General features: G+C 39.9%; 1 protein-coding gene across 2 annotated transcripts in view; it reads left to right on the forward strand.

Annotated features, from left to right (window-relative positions):
* LOC132396015 (beta-crystallin A1-2) overlaps positions 1 to 4989 on the forward strand; it is a 118795-nt gene extending 113806 nt beyond the window's left edge. Inside the window, exons 1-6 of one of the 2 annotated variants that reach the window (XM_059973316.1) lie at positions 398 to 467; positions 704 to 760; positions 869 to 987; positions 2461 to 2602; positions 3799 to 3941; positions 4842 to 4989. In XM_059973316.1, coding sequence (XP_059829299.1) covers positions 728 to 760; positions 869 to 987; positions 2461 to 2602; positions 3799 to 3941; positions 4842 to 4989 — 585 coding nt within the window. In that variant the 5' untranslated portion in view covers positions 398 to 467; positions 704 to 727. Of the gene's footprint in view, positions 1 to 397; positions 468 to 703; positions 761 to 868; positions 988 to 2460; positions 2603 to 3798; positions 3942 to 4841 lie in introns of those variants that run through there. The other variant, XM_059973315.1, reaches the window with a different exon arrangement.
* The last annotated feature ends 10090 nt before the right edge of the window (positions 4990 to 15079 follow it).

Genomic DNA, 15079 nt, shown 5'->3' on the forward strand with positions numbered 1-15079 from the left:
TCCTCACGTTCATGTGACTATCTAAACATCTCTTAAAAGTCTCTGATGTTTCTGCCTCCACCACCACCCCAGGCAGCTCATTCCAGGCACCCACCAATCTGTATAAGAAACTTGCCCCTTACATCTCCTTTCAAATTACTTCCTCTCAGCTTAAAAGCACACATATAGAATTTGGATTTAATAAATCATATTAAATACCATTTAGTTTCAGTTTTTAGCTATAGGTTATTCATGCATGCACTGGAAATGCAGACTTATCTTTCTGCACAGACAATGGCAGAGTTGAAATGGGAATCCATGGGATCAGCCACAAACAATGAGATGTTGACGTCAGTATTCTCTGCTCATTGGACCACAAATCAGATTCGCACACTTCTCAATTTCTATTGAAAGTTTGACTATAAATACCAGAGGTGAGGTTCAAAACAGAATCATCATCGGAAATCTCCCTTCGCAGCCCAGCTTTGGTAAGTTGCATGTCCTTCAATTTTATTTGATCTTATTTTAACTTCAGATTTGTCCAACTTATCTCAACTTGCTTGAGATTTTATTTCATGCTTTATAAACAACTCTACAGCAACAATTTGGTTGGGTTAAAGCAAAATGCAGAGGGCAGATAAACTTTCAATGCACTAAAATTTCATATATTTCATAAAAAAATTTCAATTTTGAAATGTAATTATATTATGCAATTTTCTTTTAGGATTGACATCTCTAAACGGCAAACATGGCGCAGACAAACCCAGCAGGACTTTTCAAGGTTAACACTTATTTTCCTAGATATTTAATCAGGATTGAAACTTTGTTTTTTTGTTTCTTTATTGCCCTTTAATTTTGAATATCATGGAAATTTTGTTTTCAATTGCAGATTACTGTTTATGATCAAGAAAACTTCCAGGGCAAAAGGATGGAATTTACCACATCCTGCAAGAACATCATGGAGTGTGGATTCGACAATATTCGGTCTGTCAAAGTCAACTGTGGAGCGTGAGTCAATAGCCTTTGCTTATTTTTCAAAACGGTTCCACCCTTAACAACTACACTGAAACGTATTCTTAACCAAGCTTTATCATTAAAATGCAGTCATAGATTTTTTTAAAATGTCATCATCATTTGCAGGCCAAATTACTCAGTTCACAGAAAGGCATCTTCTAGTTCTCCTTACACACCATAAGATAACGCTAATGTTGAGTTCTTTCTGACTCAGCTAGATTATGTTAGCATTGAAAATATGGAAGGCAATAGATCCACATCATTTCAGCTCATGATCTGAATATGTTAATATGTCTGTTAGAATCCATTACAGTACTCTGTTTTATTTAAACACTTCCCATGTGCAGTGACAATGTAAAGGTAGGAGACAAAAGCCCATGCATTTGGAAATTTGGAGGCGAATTTGTAACGGTTGGGTAGCAGTGCCAAGTCATATAGTTCAGTTTTGCATCTGGGCAATAGAAATTCACCCCCCCCCCCCCCGCCAAAAAAAACAATATTTTCCCCTGTGGAATCTACATCTAGCCTGCATTACACACACATCTGTGCATGGCAGGATCAGTATCTGCACAAAAATCAAAAAAGCAGCATACAACAATATTAGCAACTGGAGCCTAAGAAAATGTGGCAGTACATTTCTGTGCATTGTATTATTATTGGTGCATATTGAACTCAACACATTTAGGAGCCAGCATTTTATATATGATTATTCATTTGACATTTTGATGTGCTTGCAGAAGCAGATACATATACTTAAGATGCGAAAATACAGACTAGGCTTCAAAATAGAGAACTTCTCTTTCCAAAAAATTGCAATCAAAAGACAAAAATTATCTGTTTCTCACTGAATTTGAGAGATATCATAACTCACCTCTATCTCACTCCTCATTTCTATTGAGTAAGTACATTTAGATTCTCTGATAATAAATTCTCTGCTAATGGAACATCAGCAATGTTGTAGTTGTACAGCCAAATTCAATGTCACAGCAATCGACAGAGCTCAGTGGTTTACATTGTGGGGCTCAGTAGGTTTTGATTCCAGACCATAGCAGTTTGACACGCATTACAGATGACAGGAAAACCTTCTAAAAAACTCAGGCCACCCCAGCTCTTCACAGTTACTGAAAACAATTAACCTGTAATTTCAGATCTTGTTCATCATTTAAATTAGTTTGATATAGTTTAAAGGATGTAACCTTATTTTAAGTACCATTGAAAGGATTAATTCAAAAAGTACATTGTATTATTAAGATTCATTTTGTGGGAACAATTTCTTAAAACCTTTCTCGGCCAGGGCCAATATTTAGTGCATACTTTGCAATATTCACTGTTCTGGATGAATCAGAAAATCATGGCTAATGGTTAATAGGTTAACAGCTACCTGAATTTCTCAATTTGCAAATAGTGTGAGAATTAAGTACATTTATTTTTTGAGAATTTGACATGAAAATAACTTTCTTCTCGTAGGTGGGTTGGTTATGAACATTCTAGCTTCTTTGGGCAACAATTTGTCCTGGAGAAAGGGGAATATCCACGGTGGGATGCCTGGAGTGGCAGCAACGCCTACCACATTGAGAGGCTGACATCCTTCCGCCCCATTTGCTCTGCTGTGAGTTGGTTCACTGGTCAATATCTGTCAGGCTTAATGCTAAAAAAGGATACTCTCCATGTAATTGGCAGCACAACATATACTCGAAAATAAGTTTACATATTAAGCTGTAACTTTACATGATTCATTTTTTGTAATCATTTCTGTTTTTCCACTGGTTTTTAGAATCTGTCTTAGCAAGAGAGGCATGGAGAGAGATCAGGAAGTAGTGGTAAAATACTATCCACAAGCTGCTGGAGGAAGTCAGCAGGTCATGAAGCATCTATGGAGAGGAATAAAGGGTTGACATTTCGGCTCTTTATTCATCTCCATAGAAGCTGCCTGACCTACAGAGTTCCTCCAGCATTTTGTCTGTGTTACACTGGATTTCCAGTATCTGCAGAATCTCTTCTGTTTACTGTTAATATCCAAATCTGCAATAGAGTTAAAATATTAACTGTCTTCAAATATAGCCCACATCTGCCAGTTATGCTGAAATTCACTGTGTACTGTCAGACAGTATTTTTGTTGTTTCATAAAAAATATTAATTTTAAAAGACAAAGAGGAAACAAGATTAACATTTTATGCAAAGTGGTGTGTTTTGAGAAAGGCCTGAATAAGTTTATTTTATACACAAGAAAGTTAGAGGAGTATTAACATTTGCAAATAACAAATGGTAGAGCTATATTAAGAATAAGAGGTAGGCCATTTAGAACAGAGATGCGGAAAAACTTTTTCACCCAGAGAGTGGTGGATATGTGGAATGCTCTGCCCCAGAAGGCAGTGGAGGCCAAGTCTCGGGATGCATTCAAGAGAGAGTTAGATAGAGCTCCTATAGATAGCGGGGTCAAGGGATATGGGGAGAGGGCAGGAACAGGGTACTGATTGTGCAAGATCAGCCATGATCACAGTGAATGGCGGTGCTGGCTAGAAGGGCCGAATGGCCTGCTCCTGCACCTACTCTGTATTGTCTATTGTCTATTCTGGTTACTACTTGAAAGTAGATCAGTCAGGGTGTCAAAGGTTATGGGGAGAAGGCAGGAGAATGGAGTTGAGAGGAGTAATAAATTAGCCATGATGGAATGGCAGAGTAGACTCAATAAGCCAAATAGCCTAATTCTGTTCCTATATCCTCTAGTCTTACGGTTTGTTCACTTGCAAATGTATTGTAGTATCTACTAAACCGCTCAATGTATGCCTTTTTTATTAATATTAGCACCACAAAGAGTCCAAAATTATCATCTTCGAGAAGGAAAACTTCATTGGCAAACAGTGGGAGATGTGCGATGATTACCCCTCTTTGCAAGCCATGGGCTGGGGCAACAATGAAGTTGGATCCATGAAAGTTCAAGCTGGCGCGTAAGTTATGCTTTCAATGTAACTTAAATAGAAAGGTTGGGTTACTGCACTTTAATGCAGAAGATGTGGCTGGATCCAGTGAAGTCTTGTGCATTTAGAAGCACATCAGTCATATTAAATTTGTAGTTTCTTCTTCTAAATTAACAAATTATCTTAGGCCTAAATCATAAATATTAATCCTACTTGAATAGTTCAAGCCGCTTCAGAAATTAACCAAAGGCAAGCTATCCTGATAATCTTCTATTGCCTCTGAAGTCTTGAACTTCAGTCCTACTCATATTTGCACTTTTTTACCTCTCTGTTAATACAAATATCAAATCAGCCAAACTTAAGAGGTTCAGTTATTGTTTGGATCAAAGTTCAGAATAGGGGAGATATGCAATCTCACTGACTTTGACTGCGGAATGATGGTTGGTGCCAAATGCAGTTGAGTATCTCAGAAACTGCTGATCTCCTGGGATTTCCACACACAACAGTCTCTAGAGAGTGAGGTGAAAAGGAAAAAGCATCCAGTGAGTGGCTGTTCTGTGGGTGAACACACCTTATCAATGAGAGAGGTCAGAGCACAAGGCAACAGTAACTCAAATAACCACGCAATACAACAGCCGTGTGCAGAAGAGCATGACTGAACACACAATACATTGAACCTTGAACTAGATGGGCTACAGCAGCAGAAGGCAAAGTATAGGAGGTACTTAAAGAACTGGCCCCTGAGTGTATATCTATCTTATACTTTGAGGGCATAGTGTACTTTATTAGCAGTAACAGCTAAATGAGAATAACATCTATTGGTATTAGCTATTTTCCTAAAATACAAAAATAAGAACTTTAGATTATCCATTTAACAAATAAAATATAAAAGCCTCAAGATTAATTAAGTGTGTTTGTTCATGTCCCTAGATGGGTGTGCTACCAGTATCCAGGATACCGTGGCTTCCAGTACATTATGGAATGTGATCGCCATGCCGGAGAGTACAAACACTGGAGGGAATGGGGATCCCACGCGCAGACCTGTCAGATCCAGTCACTCCGCCGCATTCAAGAGTAAATCTTTTCCGAAAACCTCGGTAGAATATCACAGAGGGGCAGTACCTCTATAGTACACTCGGTAGTGTATTCTACTGTAGATCAAGCACATGTGTACAGAGATTGATTTAACATCTCATTACAATATAACTTGGGTTATTAAAATATTCAAATAAAAGTCAGAAAGATGTTTGCTTCAAACTGCATGTGAGCACTTATTTGTTCTTCAAGTTTCAAAACTGCTTGGTGGTTGAGATTCATCATAGATGTGACTTCTGAGGAATGAACTACAGAAAGTCAATTCACTGAGAGACGTAAAGCGTATTAACCACTGTGTTCCCAGTATAACAACACTTTAGTCTTCCAACACACCGATAATCTGCAAACAATTTATGTTTTTAAGATACATGAGAGACATCATGTTTTTCATGAGAAACATCAAAAAAGGCAACACTTCCATCTGGACTTTAATATAGTTTAGCTATAAATAGTTTGCACTTGGTGTTGACAGAATGAAATGTGCTCCAACATACTGACTGATTGAGCGCCCTTTCTTTTCTACGTAGTGAATGAGTCGAAGCGGGCTGGCCAGTTTGGAAGTTTATTTCTGTTCAGACAGCAGAAATCTTCTGCGAGTGTCATCTAGAAATCACGAGATGATGACGAATGGCCCCATGGATTGGATGTCTATTTCACCCAGTAACTCGCCTGTATGAAAGATGGTTTTGCCTCTGAAATGCTTCAGGCAATCTAGAGAGAAAGTTGATGATTCTACAAAAGAAAAGGAGTAATTAAATTTCCCTGGAAATGCAAAAAAAAAAAATTCCAGCATTTAAAAGTGTCCTCATGACTACTAGACACGAACTATTAGGCTGTCTGCTGAACCAACCCCACCACACTGACTCAGCACTCCAACCACACTTCATTTCTCTAAATCTAACCCCCTGTGACCAAGAGGCATCCAGTGAGATGGAGTAGGTTCTGAGGGGCAACTTAGCCTCAAGTAGAGCTGAGGCCTAGCCTCCCCCAAAATGCCCTCCCAGCCTGTGAGAGCACAATGGAGACTGCAGATGTGGGGAATCTGCTGGAGGAGCTCAGCAGGTTGAGCAACACATGTGGAGGGGGTTCCCCAAAAGGCAGCACATCATGAGGAGGTTTCATAGTAAAGTAGTAAAATAAAGACACATGAGGCTGCAGATGCCAAAGCTGCAGCAACATACCATCTGCCGGATAGTCCTCTTGCAGGGTTTCAACTCAAAACATCAGCAATTCCTTTCCTCCCACAGATGCTCCTGGACCCTCTGAACTTCTGTAGCAGATCGTTTGTCAGAGTCACTTACAAACTGTACAAGTAATTTTAGTCCTGACGAAGGGTCTCGGCCTGAAACGTCGACAGTGCTTCTCCCTATAGATGCTGCCTGGCCTGCTGTATTCCACCAGCATTTTGTGTGTGTTGTTCATATAATTTTAAAATAGTCATGATCAAATAAAAAATGCATTTAATTGAAAATATCGTCTTAAGATAGCAAAAAAAAATTCAAAACATTAAAACAGATTTAAGTAAAACAATCAAAACTTTTTTCTGCATATTGGCCAGTTTTTTATTCAGCAGCCTGTGGATTAAAGGTGGGAAGCAGATGTGGAGCACACCTGACCATATTCCTGTCCTGGCGGGGTTCCGTCACTGGGTTTACACAGGACAGCAGGAGATCAGCTGCCTCCAGCACATCACAGCTGTCTGCTTGCCCCCAACACGAGCCGAACACTCCTACAGAACTGCAGCTGTCATTCAGCTTAATCTGGCCTATATACTATAATTTCACCCACTTGAGATCAAATTACAGACGCGCGAGTCTTTTAGTTAATTTACTAAAAATACAAAAAACCCTGAAATGAATTATGTTTACTACTCAGATATATTTGTTATACAATTAAAACCAAAGAAGCCACAATAAATTAAAACTGAATTTGTCTTTTTTTTTATTTATCAGTACAGGTCCTTCCCAGATTATGAACATCCAAATTATGGACAGTCTGTACATATGAACCAAGTTACGTACAAACAAGGAACAGAAACATAGAAAACTTACATCACAATACAGGCCCTTTGGCCCACAAAGCTGTGCCAAACATGTACTTACTTTAGAAATTACCTGGGGTTACCCATAGCCCTCTATTTTTCTAAGCTCCATGTACCTATCAAGGAGTCTTTTAAAAGATACTTTCATATCCGCCTCCACAACCGTTGCTGGCAGCCCATTCCACAAGCTCACCACTCGCTGCATAAAAAAACTTACCCCTGACATCTCCTCCGTACTGTTACGCCTGTGCCCCAACTCTGAGGGGCCGAGGGGTGCAGAGTGGCCCCCTCCTTTTTGAGAATCACAAGATCGCTATTAATTCGGGTCTGGGACCCAGGAAGTGAGAGAGAGACATGCAGATTCCTCAAGGTTTGGAATGTGTCCTGGGCCTCTGAGAGACAAAGCCATGGATAACGGCCATTATCTCTTGGAGACGGAATTGTGTATTGAGTACTGTACTATTCATCGAAGCCCGCAGGCAATGAACAGAGGAGGTTGGTGGAGAGATTGCATCATCCCAACCTGATTGACATCTGAGACCCTGTGAGTCAGGATAAAAGAGGGTCTGGGGAACAGCCCCTTCAGATGCACCAGGAGAAATGCTAGAGATCCTGTAATAGCGTAATAGCGAAAGCCAGTGGAAAGCCCACGTGCGTCCTTTTCCATTTGCCTCGGAATTGGTGGGCCTTACCACGGAAGAACGGCTTTAGCTAAGAACAAAGGAGTAATCAGCCCCAACGACTCTCAAAGGATCGACATCATAAAAGGAATGGGCAAGTTTTAATCCGTCTCTCTCTCCAACCAAAAGCTGCAGCTTGAATGAACTTGAGTGACTTTTATATTTCCATCGGACAATTCATTATCCCCTAGACAACGACAGAGCTATTTCTTATTGATTATTATTATACCCGCACTTTTAGGTTTAGTATTGATGACGTATATTATCTGTATGTTTGCATTGATATTATTTTTGTGTATTTTTATCAATAAATACTGTTAAAAATAGTACCATCAGACTTCAATGGACCTCTCTATCTTTGCTGGTAAGTGACCCGGTTACGGGGTACATAACAGTACCTATTTCCAAGCACCTTAAAACTGTGCCCTCTCATGCTAGCCATTTCAGCCCTGGGAAAAAGCCTCTGAATATTCACATGATTAATGCCTCTCATCATCTTATATACCTCTATCAGGTCTATTGTCTGGATGCTGCAGGACTGCAGGCATCTTCTTCTGCCTGAGAGTTTGGTTCAAGGCTGCATTTCCTACTTCCAAACTGCAGGCCTTTCCCTCACTGGTTGGGTGAACTAGAACAAGAGGTCACATGTTTAGAGTGAAAGGTGAAATAAGGAGAACTCGGAGGAGAACTTCACTTGGAGGGTAGAGCATGTGTGGAACGAGTTGCAGGTGGAAGTGGTAGATGCAGGTTCAATTGCAACATTTAAGAGAAGTTTGGATTAGAGAAGTATGGTTCTTTCAGGTAGATGGAACTGGGCAGACCAGCTCAGCAAGGACTAGACAAAACAGAACAAAGGGCCTATCATGACTCTATGTCCAGATTACAAACCACTCACAGGAATGGAATCACAGAATACTGCAAATGCTGGAATCTGGAACAGCAATCTGCTGAAGTGGGTCAGATAACATCTGTTTCGGGTTGAGCATATGCATCAGAACATTTAGAAGTTGCTCAGAATATTTCATCATCGCTTCAGATCACCAAAATCAGCAGTTAACCACACTTCTGGAGCCAATGATTCCTTATCAAAGTTAAACACTTAAAAAAAAATACTGTTCTGCAAAAATAGGACTGAACATTTTAACCAGCCAATTTTATTTAGTTTTTGTAGGGAATACGTTATTGGGAAAATTTACTCTAGTGCCACAGAGTGGATGCGCTATCTTTTGACACAAATGAGGTTTAACCTCCAGAAGTGATACTCAGAGACATTGGTATATTGTCCACTTTTTCAGGATGATCAGAGTTATAAGCAATGTGTTGGGGTTTATCTGACAACTGACATGTCCCATTTAGCTAACTACAAATTTCTTTGTTTCCTTTAAACCTTCAAATTATTGTCTAAGGCAACAATGTGTTTATTTTATATTCATTCATTTTCTCTGGAATATGATGACTTTGACATAAATTGTAGATTGCACTTCTGCAGATAATAATAATTTGCATTAAATCCACTCATTCTTGCCATAGAGGGAGTACAGAGAAGGCTCACCAGATTGATTCCTGGGATGGCAGGACTTTCATATGAAGAAAGACTGGATCGACTAGGCTTATATTCACTGGAATTTAGAAGATTGAGGGGGGATCTTATTGAAACGTATAAAATTCTAAAGGGATTGGACAGGCTAGATGCAGGAAGATTGTTTCCGATGTTGGGGAAGTCCAGAACGAGGGGTCACAGTTTAAGGATAAAGGGGAAGCCTTTTAGGACCGAGATGGGGAAAAACTTCTTCACACAGAGAGTGGTGAATTTGTGGAATTCTCTGCCACAGGAAGCAGTTGAGACTGGTTCATTGGCTATATTTAAGAGGAAGTTAGATATGGCCCTTGTGGCTAAAGGGATCGGGGGTATGGAGAGAAAGCAGGTACAGGGTTCTGAGTTGGATGATCAGCCATGATCATACTGAATGGTGGTGCAGGCTCGAAGGGCCGAATGGCCTACTCTTGCACCTATTTTCTATGTTTCTATGTTTCATAATAGAACCATTCAGCATGGGATCTGGCCCTTTAATCCACTGAGCTGATGCCATTAATACTAATTGCATTTTATTCTTCCAATATTCCCATCACCTCTTCACAGAGTGTATCACGTAAGATCAAAAGACTGAGCACAGCTCCAAAGCATGTTCAAGCTTGCTGATAGCACCACTGCAGAAAGCCAAGTCAAAGGCAATGACGAATCAGCATACAGGAGGGAGATTGAAGACCAGGCTGAGTGGTGCCACAACACCAACCTCCACAACATCAGCAAGACCAAGGAGCTGACTATTGACTTCAGGAGAAGGAAACCAGGATTCCATGAGGCAGTCTTCATGGGGGGGGGGGATTCAAAGGTTGGGAGGGTCAGCAAATTTAAATTCCTCGGTGTTAACATTTCAGAGGATCTGTCCTGGACCCAGCAGATAAGTGCAATTATGAAGAAAGCATGGCTGCATGTCTACTTAGAAGTTTCTGAAGATTAAACATGACATATAAAACTTTGACAAACTTCTATAGATGGGTGGTGGAGAGTATATTGACTGACTGCATCAGAGCCTGGTATAGACACACCAATGCCCTTGAACGGAAAATCCTACAAAAAGTAGTGGATACAGCCCAGATAATCGTGGGTAAAGCCCTCCCCACCATTGAGCACATCCATACAGAGCACTTTTGCATGAAAGCAGCATCCAACATCAGGGATTCACACCACCCAGGTTTTCTATTTTTCTCATTGCTGCCATCAGGAAGAAGGTACAGGAGTCTCAGGATTCATTACCAGGTTCAGGAACTGTTAAAACCCCTTAACTATCAGGCCCTTGAACCAGAGGGGATAACTTCACTCAACTTCACTTGCTCCATCACTGAATTGCTCCCACAACCTATGGACTCACCTTCAAGGACTCTTCATCTCATGTTCTCGATATTTATCGCTTATTTCTTTAGTAATATTAGCTTTTTGTATTTGCACAGTTTGCTGTCATTTGCACACTGGTTGCCTGCCCTGTTGGTGCAGTCTTTGATTCGATTATATTGTTTATTGGATTTATTGCGTATGCCCGCAAGTAGATGACTTTCAGGGCTCTATAGGACACATGTATTTTGATAATAATTTTACTTTGAAGATAGGAGCAGAATTAGACCATTTGCTCCTTTTAGACTCCACAGATGGCATTTGAACTCCTGAATTCCTCCAGTAATTTGTTTTTTGCTCCAAATTACAACATCTGCAGACTGTCCTGTCTCAGCTTCAAAAGATCTTTGACAATTACAACTAAACTGATGTTGAAATATAACCTACCATCCAAGTCACTTCTTTGATCTTGGCATCATGATCTACTATAGACATCTTTCTGCATTTCCTTTGGCAAGTTCTACATGGGAAACATATGACACCTACTTTGATTTTAATATACAGCACCATTTTCTCCATGTTTAATTCCGCTGGTCATTGATCAGTCTATAAGCAAACTCTGCTGGGCTTTTCATTAAATTGCTGAGGTCCACCTTCAAATCAGTATTTCTTCCATTCTGCCTGTGTCGCTCAATAATTTCTTAACACTGTGATCTACAAATGTTTACTGTGAACTGAAATAGTCACAAGGAAAATCCTCTGGACAGCCTACTCAGTGCCAAAATAAACCCACATCCCATTTTGATTTGCAAAAGTCATAGTTGGTACTTTATTACTTTAAAATAACAAGAAAGTCTGGAGATACTGGAAATCCAAAGCAAAACACACAAAATGCTGGAGGAACCCATCAGGTCAGGCAGCATCTATGGAAATGAATAGATAGTCGATACTTCAGGCCAAGACCCTTCTTCAGGATTGAGAAGGAAGGGGGAAGATGCCAGATAACCACTTTGGAAGTTTAGCTATGTCATGTAATCTGTCATAAAATGTCAAATATACAGTAAATTGATATTGTACTCTCAAAATAAGTTATCAAAGATAATTTATTTTGAGAAGGTAAATTAGGTTTGCAAAATGTCTAACGTATGCCGAGAAAATTATATATTAAAGATATTCATAATATTTTTATATGTTTAAATGGAAGAAAACATTCCCAATTGAGAAGTTGGTTACAGGAGGAAAGAGAGGAAAATCTCCATTATGCTGATTATTGTAACAAAGAGATTGATGACATAGAACAGCTGAGGAAGAGATAAGGCACTACATCAACTGATGAATGAACTTACAAAAATTATGGCTAAGTTGCCAACCAAACAAAAATAAGGAAAAGTAATTCAGGCCATTCCTAAGTTACAAACACTCAAAATAGGGATTTTCATACACAACAACGATCTCCCATAATTGTATTAAATTCAGAAGTCTGTGTACACATATTTGTTCAGTCCTACAAACACCAGAACTAATTCTCTCTCTCTCCCTCTCTCTCGCTCTCTCTCACTCTCACTCTCCCTACCTCTAGTACCTACTCTTTCTCATAATTCGAATATAATTATAATGTCATTCATTTCAATACCATGCGGATATGGTTAGGATATGAAGTTACTTCTGTTTATTTACAGATTTATGGACAAAATCAACTTAAGGCCATTGGTGAAAGAAAGCCTTTTGTTATTTGAAGATGGCCTGTATTAAATTTGTATTTATAACAGCAATGCAATTTACATAGTACTGATTTGCAAATAAATGAGAGTTGAATTATTGAGGGATGAAATAGTTAGGTGTGGGAAGAAGCCGTTTTTATCTGCAGGAGAATAGAGAATGCAAGTGTGTTGCTGGAGAGATGTAGCAGGAGGAAGGGCTTTGCATTCCTGACGCATTGGGACCATTTCAAGGGCAAGTGAGACCTGTGCAAAATCGGACCTGTTGCTCCTCAGCAGAACTGACAACAACACCCTTGCAGGATGTTTGTTAGTGTTACCAGCTAAAACTGACTTTCCCTGCACAATGGCAACTTCAAAAGAAATTCAGGAAGAAGATAAACCAAACAGGAAAGTGAGTGTAGTTGAAACAAATAGATGGCTAAATCAAAGTCAAGGAGCAAAAGGGCTTAAAGCACAGACTGTTATCATAGCTTTTTCAACTGATGCACCATCAATAACTCTCGGAGATGTGAGTCAAGGTAGGCTTTTATTGGCTGGAAGAAAGCACCGTCAGCAGCAAGAGACCACCACACAACATCCTGGAGACTGAGGGAGGAGCAGTGCCTCCAATCGCCTTTATACCGGGGTCTGTGGGAGGAGCCACAGGAGCAGTCAGCAGAGGGTGTGTCCAGACAGGTATATGTAGTTCACCACAACAACAACATCAAAGATTTAATAGCACAGAACAGAATTAAATGGGTATGATCTTATTGCCGTTAAGGAAATCTGACTACACTGTGACCAAAGCTAAGCTAAATATTCAACATTTAGATAGGTCAGGCAAAAAATAAAAGAAGATAGTGTGATGTGGTGCTCATAAAAAGAGAGTTCAGAGCAGCAGTGATCGATGAGGTTGAGAGGGTGTGACGCATTCTCATCTCCTCCCTTCCCTCCTGAAGTGCCCAATGCTTCCCTCCGGTTCCCTCCTTGCTTCCCTTTATTCCTTGGTCTACTGTCACATCATCTCCACCCACAACATCCATCAATTCAATTATTTATTAATTCATTATTTTAAATATTTTTAACTGTAATTTATAGCCATTTTTATGTATTGAACTGTACTGTTGCCACTGACCAAATTTCATGACATATATCAGTGATAATAAACCTGACTCCGACTGGTATTCGATTCCTTTTCCAGCCCTTTATCTCCCAGCTTCTTATGTCATCCCATCCCTCCCCCACTCACCTTAACCCTTTCTTGGTCTCTCCTATCACCTGCCAGCATGTACTCCTCACCCTCCCCAACCTGCTTATTCTGGCTTGTCCCCTTCCTTTCCAGTCCTGATGAAGAGCCTCTCCCAAAATATCAACTGTTCTTTCTTCTGCATAGATGCTGCCTGAGCTCCTCCAAAGCTTTGTGCACGTTGCTCAAGATCTCCAGCATCTGCACAATCTCTTGTGCCGTAATAAATCATCCTGGCTTGACAGAAATGATGTCGAACTTGAGATCAAGCTAAGAAATAACAAAGGGTAGAAAGTAGAGGGCAGGATTTATTTATAGACCAACAAATTAGCAGTGAGGTATATAGCTGGAAATTAGAGGTGGGTGCAGCAGCTCTCTCACAATGATCAAGGAGGAATTTAATTTACAGTTAGATTAGATTAGATCCACATTCTGTAAAAGGCGGAAGATAAATTTGTGGAATGTATATGAGATGCTATTCATGATTAATATGTTAAGCTATCAACCAAGGAAATGTCTATTTTGTTCTGTGCAATGGAAAAAAGGGTTAATCAATAATCATGCTGCCAAGGGATTGTTGGGGAAGAGTGACCATAATTTAACATTAAATTTGAAACTGTTGTCATCCTATGTGAAACCAAGATTTTAAACCCAATGCAAGCTGTGAAGAAAGTTCGCTATGGCTATGTGGGAGTATTCATTGAAAGGTATGTCAGGGCGCAGGCAAGAGTTAGTATTTAAAGAAATAATGAATAAATATAAAATATATATTCCTTTAAGCACAAACCGCAAATGGAAAATTGGCTCCCCCATGAATAACAATAGAAATTAAAAATAGTGGCAAATGCAATGAAACGGCTTAATAGGTGAGAAGTAGCAGGTGTTCTGATGACATGGAGCAGTTTAGAACTCAGCAAAAATGAAAGAAAATCAAGATGGACTAAGAGTGGAGACCATTAAAAAACATGAAAACAGATTGTAAGAGATTTCATAATGAGGAAAACATTGACAATTACAAAATCTGCCATTGTGGCAGACACACTAAACCTGAGAATCAAGGGTCTTATGAGAAGGGTCTTACGAGGGTGTTGAATGTTTACATAAATAACACGTTTTGCTGAATGTTTCAATGTACATGTGATAGCTCTGTCAATGCAACACTGTCTCAGTCCCAGTGTCAGACTCTATTTCCAAATCCATCTAACTACTTCCAGTATCCAACTCTCACCCCTATGGCATCCCAAAATAACTCAACACCTGCACCTTCCCCGCAGCCGGTCCCCAAATTGCACCCATCTCCCACTCTTTCTCCAGAGCTGTGTCAGTCCCAGGCTCATCTCACTGCAAGGAGAGCATGGGCCATTGGAAGTGGCTCATTGTCTGGCACAGGGCTGCGGGGAGAGGGTGGTAAAGGGAAGTGATTGACAAAGGAATGGGGAAAGAGACCAATACTTTTGAATTAGTTTAGGACTGACACAGTGCTGTGGGAAGACCTCCAGTTTTTACATTTCTA

This window comes from Hypanus sabinus, chromosome 6, assembly GCF_030144855.1.
Source record: "Hypanus sabinus isolate sHypSab1 chromosome 6, sHypSab1.hap1, whole genome shotgun sequence".
Taxonomy (NCBI): domain Eukaryota; kingdom Metazoa; phylum Chordata; class Chondrichthyes; order Myliobatiformes; family Dasyatidae; genus Hypanus; species Hypanus sabinus.